Genomic DNA, 15,230 nt, shown 5'->3' with positions numbered 1-15,230 from the left:
GTTTACCCGCTCCACTCCCCTCCTTAGCTGAATGAGAGTATTGTGAGTGTCCTGCTTAATGATGGTGGTGGGGTTGTTAGTCTGTCCTCATGTTATGTCATGTTAGTTTGTGGGTTTCTGTTTTTTGGACCCTGAATAGACAAATTCATAAAGTCCAACTCGATGGTGGGCAGCCACTTTTATCAAACCAGTAAGGATTGAGTCACTTCTAAATCAGTGCACATGTGAAATGTGTGACATATTTATAGTTTCTTTGAATGGTTTGTGTGTTGCGGCAAGTCCAATATTCCACATTGACAACACATTGACGTAAAAATTAAGTGACAAACTCAGGTTTATTGTCTGGGGTTTACATAGTAATACTCCACAACTGGAGCATCGCTGTTACAAGTGCTTTTTTTTCGGCAAACTGAACCCGGAAAGACTTCCCTCCTTCCCCCCCTCTCGTCCCTTCTTGTTGACCGACTGAAGGGACTGGTGCCTCGGTTCCCCTCTGTCTAGCTCATGTGGAGGACTTGGCCTTCTTCTGCATGTCCAGCACGTGCTTCATCTCCTGGGTGCTGGTGGCCTCTTTGTGCTGCAGCAGGTCAGCGTGGCCCTTGGTCACACCCCAGCCCTCTGGCGTTGACATGGACGGGCACTTAGGGCGACCGGATGCTGGAGCGAGATGCTCCCAGTAGTCCCGACGGGCCCTAGAGGAGGTAAAGACACAGGTTACACACAGAAGAAAAGATGCACCAAATAATATTACTCATAAAACATGTGTTGCATTTCAGTATACTGATGGATGGTTTACCTGGCTCTGACCCAGGGTTTGGTGTGCATCTCCAGACCAGCACCCCACATTCCATGTTTCTCTGAGGCGGGGACCACTATCCCCCTCTCGGGGCCCAGCTCCTCTGCTATCGCTCTGACGTGGTAAGGCTCAAACCCACAGCAGCCACCAATGAAGCGGATGCCGGCCTTGTAGGACTCTCGGGCGTACTCGTGCATGTCCCAGCGGGTCAGGATCCTGGGCTCCAGGGCTGAGGAAGGAAAAAGGAGACAATAAGTGAAACTAGCCAACTAACACGACCACTGTTTTTCTTTTTAATATCCAGCAAAACTTATTACCGAAGGGGAATTCTGGCAGATCGATGAATCCCTGACAGCTGCAGTCCGGGGTGTGGTATGCCAGGGGCTGCACCATGTAGTGAGCCTTCAGCCTGGCCTTCTCCACTCCCTCCTTCATCATCTTCACAGCCTTCACGCAGGTCATTGGGTCAAAGTGACAGTTGACCCCCACAATCTGGGCGCCTGAGAAAACACAGGGAAATGTTTTATTCCCGTATCAGATAACACAGCTGGCTTTCAAATGAAGATTCAAAAGGATAAAGCGTGAGATCATGCGGCGTAGATGGAATACGTACCGGCCTTCACCAGCCTGACGGCACACTCTCCAGGTGACACGCCGTGCATGTCTCCCTCCGGTCCGATGCACATGGAAGCAGCCACAGGCTTCCCGCTGGTCTTCAGCACCTGCACGGCCCACTCCGCCTCCTCGACGTGCTCAAAGTACTGCAACGACAGAAACAACACAGTCACCACTGAGCGCTTGTTTGCTCCGCTAGTCATATTTCAGATTGAAGGAGCTTTGACTTGAAATGAGACGTGAATCCACCTCAGCGATCAGGAAGTCCACATTCTTCTTCATGAACACATCCAGCTGTTTCTTGAAGATGGCCTTCACTTCTGTCTCACTCTTGCAGCTCAGGTAGGACGGAGTCTGACACACTCCACCAGCCACCATCGCGTCTCCTTCATTGGCTACCTCCCTCGCCAGGTCACAGGCTGCCTCGTTGACTTGTGCCCCCTGAAAGATCGAGGCAGCTGATGAGTTTTTTCATGTTCACACTTATTGATGAATCCACAATCAGTACGGGATGAAGTGGAATTTGCTGTGAACGTTGGCCGAAAGTGCTATAGTTGGGTACTCACAGTGAGTTTCAGGTTCTGACCCCTGTTCTCCAGTTTGTCTTCGCTGGCGTAGAACGTGAATGTCTGCATGACATTAGATCCTGCCCTCAGGAACTCCCTGTGCAGCTGCCGCACTGATGGAGACACACACATTTGTCATGTTAAAGGTAAAACATTGTGCTTTTAGGTTGGTGTACCTTCCCTCCTTGCGGTTTTGGCTACAATGTGCACGTGTGCCGTCTGTCTTACCGGCCTCAGGGTGTGTGACCGCAGCCTCAGGAGTCCATGGCCCGGCCTTCACGTAGCCTCTCTTCTCCAGAGCGAACACAAAGCCTCCATCACCGATCACAACCTCCCCAGCGTTCAGACGCTCAAGGATGCTCTGTAGGAACACACACACATCACTTGAGCTCTACACTGAATGGTTTATAAGCTTACTGATATTTTGTAGATTACTCAATGTCTCTACAAATACAACAAAGAAAGGACAAAGTTGTGCAGGAAAAATCAATTTGATTTAAAGACAATAAAAGAGCACAGACATGATGTCATGCATGTACAGTTTTGCAGTATTTGGTGCAGTTTGCAGTTGATGAATAGACAAATGTCTATGTGTGCACTGGAAAAGTTACGATTCGGGTACAAAGGTGCAAAGATAAAAGCAGTTATTAGCCTGAGACCCTCCAGCAGTGACTGCTTTAGACTGGATATTTCACAAACCACGTGCACGCTCACACATAAAACCTGCGCTGACAACATTTTCCTCACAACAGCACTATGATCCTCAGTAATTGCATGACATGATGTTAAAGATTTGCATGCTGCATCAACAAAATCTGCAAAAAAGTGCAATATTGTCTGCAGTATTATAGTCTGGTTATTTTACCTTCTTGCCAGGTGCCATCTCTTCTTCCCAGTTTCAGTTGCAGCACAAAGCACTTGGTAACAGCGAACCCCTCTTTTTGGCCCGAAGAGTGCAGAGAGTTGTTCCTCACCAGCTTTATACTGGTGGGTGAACATGGGAGGATTTCATTTCAGTGCCAAATTCATGTATAATTGCCACATGTCTGTTTGGATATTGTGTAACAGAGTCTGACTCGCAGATCAATGGGGATGGCATGGGCAGCAGTCAGCTCAGGTAAAATGGGGACATGTGGTCTGTTATAGAGAGAGAGAGAGAGAGAGAGAGAGAGAGAGAGAGAGAGAGAGAGAGAGAGAGAGAGAGAGAGAGAGAGAGAGAGAGAGAGAGATCTGCCGGTTTAATGATTGTATTAATATCTCTAGTTTAAACATTAACATACTCCCAAACCATTTGTGCTCTGTTGTACACTACATTTTGGTAAATTGTGGGCCACAGTAAAGTGTAACACATAAAAGAAGGTTCAGTTTTAGACCATGAGCTCAATTGGTGAAATGTTCATGCATTGCTATTGGTGAACCAGCCTGGTTACATCAAACCAGATCCTTCAGGTGTTCCTCTTCTTTGGGTGACCTTGAAATGTCTGATGCAATTAGGGACTTTACAAATGTGCGGTGTCCTCACAGTTGGAACCGTCTGCAAAGGCCCGAAGAGATAAGCTTGCTTTATGCACCTCTGTCCAATTCCTGCTAGTCTTGAGACACAAAACTGATAAGACTGGCAATGATTCCAACTCAAGCCCCAGTGCAATGTGAGGTGACTGACTGGAGCTTCAATAGGTTCTGGTTTTATATGAAGATCTCATAACTAGGGCTGCAACTGACGATTATTTCCATGTTGGTTAATCTGTTGATCATTTTCGCGATTAATCGATTAGTTGTTTGATCTATAAAATGTCAGAAAATGGTGAAAATGTCGATCAGTGTTTCCTAAAGCCCACGATGACGTCCTCAAATGTCTTGTTTTATATATATATATATATTTTAATATATCATACATATTTTAATACTCAAAGATATTCAGTTTACTGTCACAGTGGAGTAAATAAACCATGAAATATTCACATTTAAGAAGCTGGAATCAGAGAATTTTGACTTTTTTTCTTAAAAGAATTCTCAAACCGATAAATCGATTATCAAAATAGTTGTCGATCAATTTAATAGTTGACAGCTAATCGATTAACCGTTGCAGCTCTACTCATAACTGAAGGGAAATATTTTTAGTTTGTGTATTTTAATCTTTGACCATGAAAAGAAGATACCACAAACTATGACAGATATGGAGCTGCAACAATTAGTTAATTCAACGATTAGTTGATTGACATAATTATGTTGATAATGAGTTAATTGTTAAAGTCATTTTCAAACAAAAATGCCCAAAATTAGATGCTTCTCCATTGTGAGAGTCTGTTGTTTTCACTTGTTCTACACTACAGTAATATGTCTTTGGGCTTTGAACCGTTGGTTAGATAGGGACATTGGAATTAGGTCATTGCAATGGACATTTTCACATTTTTTTCTCATGTCTTTTACACCAGGCTATTAATTAAGAAAATAATGCACTAATTCATCGATAATGAAAAGAATTGTTAGTTGCAGCTCTTGACAGCTTTTCCTGAACCAGAGCCCTGCAGGACCATCTAGTCTTGTATGGCAGAAACCGGTATAACTCTGGTTTTAACTCCGCTGCAGGTAGATCATTGCATGCATCCATGTTAACCAGTAACACCCATAGTCTTCACTGCTGTCCTCATTTTCTTTCCATGCGCCGCACACAGACACGTATTAAACCATGTACAAATACGCACACGCACACGCACACGCACACGCACACGCACACGCACACACGCACACACACACACACACACACACACACACACACACACACACACACAACCCAGATAGGGGGATATTGACCTTCGGCAGAGTGCTGGTGTGTAGTTCTGGGTCCATCCAGTTTCAGGGGGAAGGTTAGAGATAGGCCCGCACAAGGTGTTTATCAACAGAGTCAAAGTTCAGAAAAACGCCTCTAATCTATAGTTCACTATAGGATTTCATCAGCTTGTAGCTTGTGGATCACATTACCCCCTGACGATCTAATGGGACTGTTTTCACTGCATTTCATTAAAGTGTTACATCCCAAAATAGATTCTGGCGCTAGTTTGCAAAAATCAGCAAAATTCTTATCACCGGTGTAAACTCATGCTGTGCAGCCAAGCGTTGTTCAAACCCAAAGGGTTTTATTTATTAATTCAATTAATTCTAGTGGGGATACCAAAGTTTCCAAAGATTAACATGCCTTTACTCCAAATAAACTGTTATGTTCCACATGATAGGCTCTCAGACAAACAAGAGAAATATGACTATGAGAAAGACTGGGAGTCTGTGACCTTTAGTAAATGGTTACCAAACAGGACAGCCCACAAAAAAGGTAAAGTTACTAAAAGTGGTTCCTGTAACTGGTGAGAAGGTGGCTGTATGTATGCGTACTACCCATTCAGTCATTCACCAAACAGAAAACATAGTTCCTCCTCACAGGCAACTGAGATGTTTTTGCAGTGGCTGTATTTAGAGAGGAGTGGTGTGTTTACTAGAAGGTGCAGTATAGTTTCACTTGCAAAAGCAGCACAGGGTTGTGTCTAAAAGGTAACCCGCAAATTGCAAAAACTTGCAAAAACTGTCACGAAGACTCGCTGCCCGACAACCTATCCTGACCTTAACTATTCCAGGTCAATGCCTAACCTTAACCATCTCGCGAGAGTTTCGCAATTTGCGTGTTACCGTTCTAGCCACGACAGCAGCACCAAAAGGAGCCTTCCCTTCTGAACGTCTTTAAGTGTACATGTGAGTGTTTTTTTTTTAGTGTGCATTTGTTTAGATGTTTGCGAGTGTGTGCAAGTGTATTTATGTGTAAGAGCAGAAATAGCTGTAATGTGTCAAGTGTCACTGAAGTGCTGAGCCATGCAGCAAATCTCCACGACGGATGAGGCCCCCAAATTCCACAGTGAACACTGCTCACCATGCCCACTGCCCACATTACACCATGTTCACTGACCCAATGGCTTATGCAACATACAATGAATGGACCAACGAAGCTTGGAACGATAAGTCGACCACTTTCTTTCGGATATAACATTTACACCTTTGTCTCTTTGTTCTTTCCACATCTTCTTCTTTGGCTTTTGTCCTATCTCAGAGTTATTACATGTGGGGTTGCACCATATGAAATCTATTTACATGGTATATCTCTACCATATCCTATTTCCTCTGAGTGATTCCAGCTATTCCAGTTAGAGTATCGGGCGTTGACCAGCAGCTGTACTAGGACATTTTCTCTTTGCAGCCACAACTAGTTCTCGCAGGCTGAAGCTGGAACTGAGGCTGTCCGTGTCGTTTCAAAGGGACCAAAGGCTGAAGCAGAGGGTGAAAGGAGACAGACTGGTGGCTGACCGGGAGGGGGAGGAACTCTTCACAGTTGGGCTGGAGCTGTAATAGGTGAAGAGGTGAGGATTGGGAGTGAGGCTGGCTGGGAAAAAGGCCAGATTTGAGTCATGAGAGCAGAGGAAGAGGGTGCGCAAAATGGCAAGTTCTCACAAATGTCTGCGGGGAGACACATTTGTTCTGTGAATGACCTGGGCTGACACTGATAAAGCTGAAGTTAACTATTAACTCCTAATGAACTGATAAAGTGCTGGACTCGTCAAATGCTCTTTTGGTCAGGTGGCAACAGAAGTAGAGAAAAGATGGTGTAACACCCCAAATTGTTGTTCTTAAGATGTTTTTGCATTGAAAATTGGAAGTTCTGTTAATGTTGCTTATTGATGATTGCACCCAATGTCTTCAGTCTGCAACTAAATGTCACTCCTGAGTTTCTGTGTGTGTCGGCTACAGTTTGTGAAAGGTCACCAAGTGCTGAACGCAGTGAACCCTCTAGCCAGTATGATAATGATGTGTACGAGAGCATGTAAAGCCAGCACTAAACCACCTCTTTTTCTCCCTGTATAACCTTCACTCATGTTCTGCTTTCTGTGTTGCTTCACTCTCTCAATCTCTCCCGGTTATAGAGGGACTCCCTGTGCCACTGCAGCCCCCTGCTTATACCTCCACCCCTTCCTCTGGGCCAATCACAGCTCAAGCTGAAGAAGACATTCTGCTGAAACCGTCCATTCTTTGTGGATTTGTGGACCACAGAAAGACTGATAGGGAGAGAGACACTGAGTGAGTGAGTGAGTGAGAGCACGCTGATAAACTCGCTGTACTCTTCGTTTCTCTCTTATGTTTCATAAAGACACGGGTGGTAAGAAATAACATCTAGTTGCGCTGCACTCATCATGACTTCTTAGGTTTTTTAAATCTTTTTAATATACTAAACAGAAAGGGAGTAAAACGATAGAATGTAATACTACTTTCAGACACAAGAGGGCACAATAGTGCACCTCCTTCAGTAACAGCTTTCCTCTCTTCTGCACAGACAAGAAATGAGTGGAGAAACATAATTCATTTATTCATCACTGAATGGTTTGATCAATATTACAAATATGTAAATGACATGTTAAAGCTGGAGTAGGCGAGTATCCTGACAATAGTGCATGAAACAGGTAACCTGAAAAAAATCATGTCCCTCTGTGTCCTCCGGTGCTCCTAACGGCATCTGCAAGATTTCACAGACTGGAGGAATACAAACAGTCAGAGCTGATTTGAGATCTGCTGTCCATCTGCTGTCTATGAGAGCCGGCTGTCAATCACTCGGGAACTCCAACCAAACGGTCAAACTAGGCAGCGCTGATCAAATATGAATCAATGTTCTGTTACTGTAATGACTATTTCTCGCCTGAAATGTTTTCAGAAACATCTTGTAGTGTACTGTTTGGCTGTAAAATGAGAAAGTTTGTGACCCGGCAGCCAATTTGAGATCTGCTGAGGAAATACCAAGCACCGCTCACCAGCCGGAGCACAGCCAATAGGAACTCTGAAATGACCTATGATTGGCCAAAGTCTTCCGTCACAGGCTAGATTTTTTGAGTGCAGAAGTCTAGTTTACTCTCAGAAAACGTCAATTACAATATGCTGAAAGGTTATTATAGAATTTTTAAGCTTCGAATACCTTCGAATATTTCTCACCGAAGCTTCGAAACCCCAAAAATTGATATTCGGCACAACCCGAAAAGAGAGCTGAGCCGGAAGGCAAAGCTCTCGATCTACCGTTCAATCTTCGTTCCTACTCTCACCTATGGTCATGAGGGTTGGGTCATGACCGAAAGAACGAGGTCGCGGGTGCAAGCGGCCGAAATGGGTTTCCTCAGGAGGGTGGCTGGCGTCTCCCTTAGAGATAGGGTAAGAAGCTCAGTCATCCGTGAGGGACTCAGAGTAGAGTCCTTGCTCCTTTGCGTCGAAAGGAGCCAGTTGAGGTGGTTCGGGCATCTAGCACGGATGCCTCCTGGGTGCCTCCCTTGGGAGGTGTTCCAGGCACGACCAGCTGGGAGGAGACCACGGGGAAGACCCAGGACTAGATGGAGAGATTATATCTCTACTCTGGCCTGGGAACGCCTCGGGATCCCCCAGTCAGAGCTGGTTAATGTGGCCCGGGAAAGGGAAGTTTGGGGTCCCCTGCTGGAGCTGTTGCCCCCGCGACCCGATCCCGGATAAGCGGTTGAAGATGGATGGATGGATGGGACAACCCAACAGGAAACACGAGTTTAACTTTATGAATTCAAACAAAAACACTTACTTAGTTTTAGGCAACAATTTTGGACTGAGGTGTCCACGACTCCCCTCCTTTTTATTCTATCTCCTTTAATCTGTCACCCACCTACACATTTGTATTTATATTATAGCAACCATCAGCTGTAAGAAACATCATTTATTCGATTTTCAGCACTATAGTGCAGAACATCCGGATTAATTTGTTGGGCACAGCTACCGTAGTTGCTTCACAGCAACAGGTGAACATACTTTATGTGACACACATACATAAAGTTAAGAGAGGGACGGTTTGATCCAACCAACCTGTAGTTCACTGTAATAAAGCAGCTGCACGGCTTTTCATTACCTCCTCTATAGAAGGTTTACAGTAACGTATCTTTTAACTGCTCCTTCTAATCTCACGGTAAAGATTCACAGCATGACTGTGCAGAAAGCTGAACTGAAGCTGTATATATAAAAACATTGAAAAGAAGTGCAGCAGAATAAATCATCAAATATTAGCCAGATGAGTCCAATAACATCCTGGTCTTGTATATATGCAGATCATTGGCTGCAGGATTATGAAAAGCATTCTTAAGGAATGACCCTCTTTAAATATCAGACCGAGTTAGTTGGTGCGTGTTGTTGCTCTTTTGTTTGTTAGCAACCACAGATGTGTCGTCCAAACACAATTCATGAAGTCACCTGCATCCACGAGTTGTGTTTATGTTGGCAGAACAAACGTCAGTGTAACGCTGCTGCATGCTGGTTATAGGTTTGAATGCTTCACGTCAGTTTACGGGAACGAGTCCGGAGATGATGCTGCTGCGTTATAGGTCACTCCTGGTGTCTGCAGGTTGATTCATGTGTTGAGATTAGTAGAAGAGGGTTTGTCAGATAAATAAAATGTGGATAAGCAAAGAGTCAAAATATTTGTAAAGTACACGGTGAGCCAAAGTACTCTTCAAAATCACCATATAAGATGATTTCTAGTTGAGTCTCATGACTCAGACTGAATAGCCCTGCTGTTTTTGTTTATTGGATGAAATTAAATACATCTTTATTATCCATCACAGCAGAGACATCAGAACGTTTTCTGTCTTCATTATTTCTAAAGACTTTATTCATGCCTGGCTCGTCCCAGCAGGGTCTGTTGGAGTGACCTAACTCCTCTGTTATGCTCTTCTTTGCTGTGTTTTTGTGGCACAAAGTCTCGCGTCACCTTCATGTCACACTTTATTTGTGTCTCGTGTGTGTCATGCTGTGACCTCATTTCCAACATTAAACTGTATTCTGCTGGGAATTCCCCCCAAAAACAAAAATGGAAATGATGGATTCTCCTTTTCTTTTTTTCTAAATGCCAGGTCTCTGACCACACCGCTGCCTACTGTATGTTTATGTTTACCTCACCGGACTGAGACGTTTTAACCCCAAATTAACTGGATTCTTTCTTCAAGGACTGCCAGTATAGGCTACATGTGTGACAACAGCAACATGAGCTCAAAGCATTTGAAAAGGAAAATAAAGTTGTATTTAAAGTGTGCAAAAACTGGATGAAATGAATCTGTTTTTGTCATTATGGTTATTTGGTGTTACTTTGTTAATATTCAAGAGCTCATTATGGTATCGAGGCTAAGTTTTACTGAGTGTAGAGGCCTTGAATCAAAGGATTGAGGGAACCAATTTAACAACTCAAAACAGTACAGACAAAATAACACACAATAAAATAGACAACAATAAATAGCCTAGAATTTTGCAAGACTAAAAATTACAACAATAACATGTAAAAATAAATAAAAGTCACTAGAATAAATAGATAGAAATAGTGTGAAAACCAATAATTAACACTTAAAACCTAAGACAGTAAGTGACGAGGCACCTCACAGTAAGTCAAATCCAGGCTAAAAAGATTTGTCTTTAGGTTTCTCTTAAAAGTATCTCTCAGATCGTCAGTTCCAGAGACGATAGAGCCGGAGTGGCTAAACACCACTGTGTTTTTGTTGAGATCGTTGGGACGACCAGGAGGCTGCAGAGGATCTGAGGGACCTGATAGGTACATATCTAAAAAGCAGGTCTGAGAGATAAACTGGTGCCAGGCCATTCAGTGATTTTAAAACTAGTAAGAACATCTTAAAATCAATTCTAAAATTGATTAAAATAGGAGTTATTTGTTCTCTCTGTCTCGTCTTATTGATAACATTCAACCACTAGATGTCGCATTCTCCCTCCCCCCGTTCCATTTAATTTACTTCACAACAAGTCGTTACCGTCTGTTTTTTCTGACACCCCAGAGATGCCACATGACACCAATGTTGTTTTCTCACAAGCCTTGTTAGAAATGGGAACTAAACGTCAGATATCTTCCACAGAGATAAACAAAACATTCATTTTGGACCCGCCAATTTTGAAAAATGATTAATTCACAATCAGAATTTTTTTTTCAGGAAAAGCCATACTTTTATTCTGCACCTTTGTAAAGGCTCTAGGGTTAAGCTATCTTAGGGCAAGGCTATCGATGTACTACTATTATTTTTTTAAAATATTCATCTACATAAAAATGAAAATCAATAAGACCTTTAACAGCATTTCAGCTGAAAAATATGGTAACACTTTATTTTACAGGTCCGCAAATTTCATAGTAATTAGCAAGTAACCTTATTGAAATTTCTTTGGAATTCTTCGCCAAATTACCCCAATATTTACCTCAAAAAATTTATCAAAAATTACTTTATTATAAACATTATTTAATAATTATATTCCGCTATTTCCCAATAGCTGGTAATTTACTGAATACATTTCCAGGAAAAGAATACAAAGTTAATTGATGTGCTTTATTTCCATGTCTGGTAAATAGACAATAATTAGCAAATAACTTAGTTGAAATTTCTTAAATAACTCCTTGAATCATGACATTAGCTACCAGGTTACATCCGTGTAGACAATAAGTGAGATTTGTGCCTGATCAGAAGTGTCTTCTATTAGTTTTGGTTTTCCACCTCCGATGAAGAGCAGCCACTTATCAAGCCTAAGGGCCCTATTTTAACGAGTATATGCTATTTTAACATATAATTATTAAATAATGTTTATAATAAAGTCATTTTCGATACATTTTGAGGTAAATATTGGGGTAATTTGGCAGTAATTCCAAAGAAATTTCAAATAGGTTACTTGCTAATTTGCAGACCTGTAAAATGAAGTGTTACTGAAAACATCTTAAAATCCTACAATGATTATTTTCAAAATTAGAATCTCTGTTAGTGTGTAGATGTTTTCTCTCCTGTGTTTTTTGTCCTTCTCCTTTGTACCCAAAGTTCCCGACCTTTTTGGCTTGTGACCCTTTAAAATAAAGCAGTGTCTACTTGTGAACCCTGGTTTCAGATATCCGAGATTTATAGTAGTTCAACCCAAAAGTTTTCAAATGATGTCATTTGAATAATTGGTCAAAGTTCAAAGATGTAAAAGAGTTAAAACTACTAACAGTGACCAGTACTTCACAAAAAAAATCTAAACTTGGAGAAAAGTCCACATATTGAACACACATTTCGTAGCCACACTTCTTATTTTTTTCTTTTCCTGTCCCATCAATCATGTTTTGACCCCCAGATCTTGTGAGCCACTGGAGGGGAGTACTGCTTTATAATACAGTATATCATGCATTTGTTTATGTGAAAGTTTTTTATGCATCTTTCTATGTGGGACACAAAAAAATATGAGTTAGGTTGGTTGTTGACTTATGTTCTACTCAATAATCCTATTCTTTGAATCTATGAATACTTTTTTTTTTTCCATATTATATTTATTATTTTTTGTTCATTTTGAAACAACAGAACAAACATTCACAAATGTCCCCAATAATAACATTCTCGGTACAAAGAAACTAAACAAACCTAATATTAATATAAAATAATTCAGTATAGATACAGGAAAAACATATTATATACAAAAAATAGATAAATAAATAAAAAGAATATACACAAGAAAAAAAAAAAAAAAAAAATCAATTTCTATGAATCTATGAATACTTAATATGAATGATAACTCCCATATACCACAATTATTATATTCCAAAAATAAAGTAGTTTAACTACTTTTCTCACCCATACAATCAAATACAAAGCCCTCGTTCAGTCAAAGGCCACTTCTTTTGGAAACACCACCACTCCAGATGATTATATTGGTAGTTTTAGAAATAGCTATATATATATATACTGTATATATATATATATATATATATATATATATATATATATAAAGCCCTACTGCAATTAACACAATCATATCAGCCCTTATTTTCACACACATACATATCTGTACACACAGATATGGCAGCATGGCATCATTTCTGCGAAGACAGCGTAACTTCCTCCCCACAGCCGCTAACCATGAAATCCAATCATCTCTCCCAGTGTCTCTTCTCATGTGTTTCCCATGGAGCTGCCCTGCAGCTAAGAGCATCTTCCTGCCCCTGAGACCGGAGCGCTGTGTTGACCACACGTCTCTATTTACAGACTGCTCTGCCTCCCACAGTGTTCTCACCAGGACGACACACACACAGACAGATCTGGTGTGGAAAGAGGAAGTCCAGAAGGCTGGGCCGACCAAATGACACAGTGGCTCGGGCCGTGGTGGAGAAGCGAGGCACCGTGTGAGCGAGGAGGAGACAAACTGTAGGGTATGAAGAATGTCAAGAGGGCGGCGTGAAGAGCTGCACTCAACAAACTCCCACTGCAGCATCCCAGAGAGGAAATGAGAGCTGGTGTTAACAGGCCCTGGAGAGGAGTTGCTGGTTTCTTTTTTAGGGTTTTGAATATCCCAAATAACAAAAACAGCATGCAGGGAGAATGCAGTAAATACCAATGTGGTGTTTGAGTTGCACAGTCACAAACACAGCAAAATATGGAGCCTAAAAAAGTCACGATGACGCATGTCACACACATAAAAAGCGGTCAGAAGTAGACCCTCATCGACGCTTACACTTTATGAGATCTTTGCTTACCATCATTTCTGAAACAAAAAGTGTACTACTTGATCACCAAACAGTGTTTTCTCACCATCACAGCTCCTCCATTGGCTGAAGCATGTTCTTTGTCATAATATCTAAACAAAGAGACTGGCGTCATGAAGCTGAACAAGTGCAAGACCTCAGAAAGACAAGGCTCGAGGAGAATTTGGATAAGAGAACACACCCGAAGCCAATGCAGAGACCTGAGAAAAGATGGTTGTTTCCATCCTGCATAAAATAAAAGCACAAGCATGTTTTTCCAAACCTGTGTGTAAATGGCGGCTCTGTTACTTGCTATGTTTGAGACTCTAAACAGAACTGTGCAAGGCCTCCATCAACCCATATGGACTTCCTCCAGCAATTTATCACCGTCACCATTCAACATTGCTTACAAGCCACACAAATCCTTCCAAACATTCATTTGGGGCCCGGTGTCATTCACTGTTCCCCGCTGCAGTGGATCTGCCCTCCCTGGATATTTTCATACGGTCCCAGTGTGACAGTCAGTCCCTGAGTTGTCACAGTTCCACGGACCACAATGTAATAAGTGTGGTTTATGTCTCCAGCTCAGCTCCCCGAGTGAGAATCGAGGGAGGAACACATGTTTGTTCTCTACAGGAGGAGACGCAGCCTGCAGAGGGAAGCTTATCATCTGAAATCTTTTCAGGATTTTTCTCATGAAGCCTGGTAAAACATTACAGAGATGGAGACACTACTGTCTATACCAGGGGTCAGCAACCTTTACTATCAAAAGAGCCCTTTTTGCTCCATATTTGAGCCTTATAATGAAGGTAGCATGAGGAGGAGCGTGAGGACGCAAGCGCAAATGAGTGGCAGGACACTGAAGAAATGTCTCAGGAGATTTGGCTTACTTTTTTAGTTAAATCTGTCTATGCACTATATTAAATTCAATATTTTCCTCTGAGACTTTTCTTTTTTGGGGATTTGGAATCCATAGCTAGGTTCTTGAGCTATTGAGGTTCGGGAAAATTAGAGGATAAGGCTCCGGATCGTAGACGTATGTAGGCTGTGATGCACATTTTGTTAGACTGAAATGATAAAACATTTTTTTTATTTGGTGTATCGGCTCCATATCTTTACAATTGGAGATCGTAGGAATCACTTTAGATCTACAACAATGGTAAATGAAAATGAAAATGTTAAAAAATAACATCTATTCATTTCCATATCATTTGTTGTCCAAGCCACAGGGAGCCATGAGCCGCAGGTTGCTGACCCCTGGGCTACGATTCCACAACCAAAAGTCAGAGCTGACAAGTCAAGTCTCAATTCCTTAGTTTTATAATAGTTCCGCATTTTGGTAAAAATACTTTTTTGCAATCTTGCAAAGAGTTCAATTGAGATGATTAATAGGCTACCACTCCGTACAGTAAATATGAAGCTATATCCAGCAGCCAGATAGCTTTGCTCAGCATAAAGACTGGAAACAGTCTAGAGGTAACAAAATCCACCTCCCAGCACCTCTGAAGATCACTTATAAATATGTTATAGCTATATTGTTTGTTTAATTTGTACAAAAGCCACAGTATACAGTAAAAGTGATATGTTCTGGTTTTACAGGGTGTTTTTTATTTGCAAGAAAGTAGATCTTAAAGTATAAATCTAAGTAAAAAAAAATGCAAGCCAGTTGTCTGTCTTTCAGGTAGCCTGA

General features: G+C 41.8%; 1 protein-coding gene across 1 annotated transcript; it reads right to left on the bottom strand.

Moving 5' to 3' along the window:
* Nucleotides 1-316: 316 nt before the first annotated feature.
* LOC141768889 (betaine--homocysteine S-methyltransferase 1-like) lies at nucleotides 317-3,060 on the bottom strand. Its single transcript, XM_074637363.1, has 8 exons — nucleotides 2,843-3,060; nucleotides 2,206-2,338; nucleotides 1,978-2,090; nucleotides 1,661-1,852; nucleotides 1,410-1,557; nucleotides 1,114-1,296; nucleotides 797-1,025; nucleotides 317-692 (listed from the first exon to the last, which is right to left on the bottom strand). The coding sequence occupies exons 1-8, from the start codon at nucleotides 2,858-2,860 to the stop codon at nucleotides 503-505; spliced, it is 1,206 nt and encodes a 401-aa protein (XP_074493464.1). The 5' UTR covers nucleotides 2,861-3,060; the 3' UTR covers nucleotides 317-502.
* Nucleotides 3,061-15,230: the final 12,170 nt, after the last annotated feature.

The sequence above is a fragment of the Sebastes fasciatus genome, chromosome 6, assembly GCF_043250625.1.
Source record: "Sebastes fasciatus isolate fSebFas1 chromosome 6, fSebFas1.pri, whole genome shotgun sequence".
NCBI classification, from domain to species: domain Eukaryota; kingdom Metazoa; phylum Chordata; class Actinopteri; order Perciformes; family Sebastidae; genus Sebastes; species Sebastes fasciatus.
Note: the sequence above shows the minus strand (reverse complement) of the source record. Positions and strands in the feature narration are given on the sequence as shown.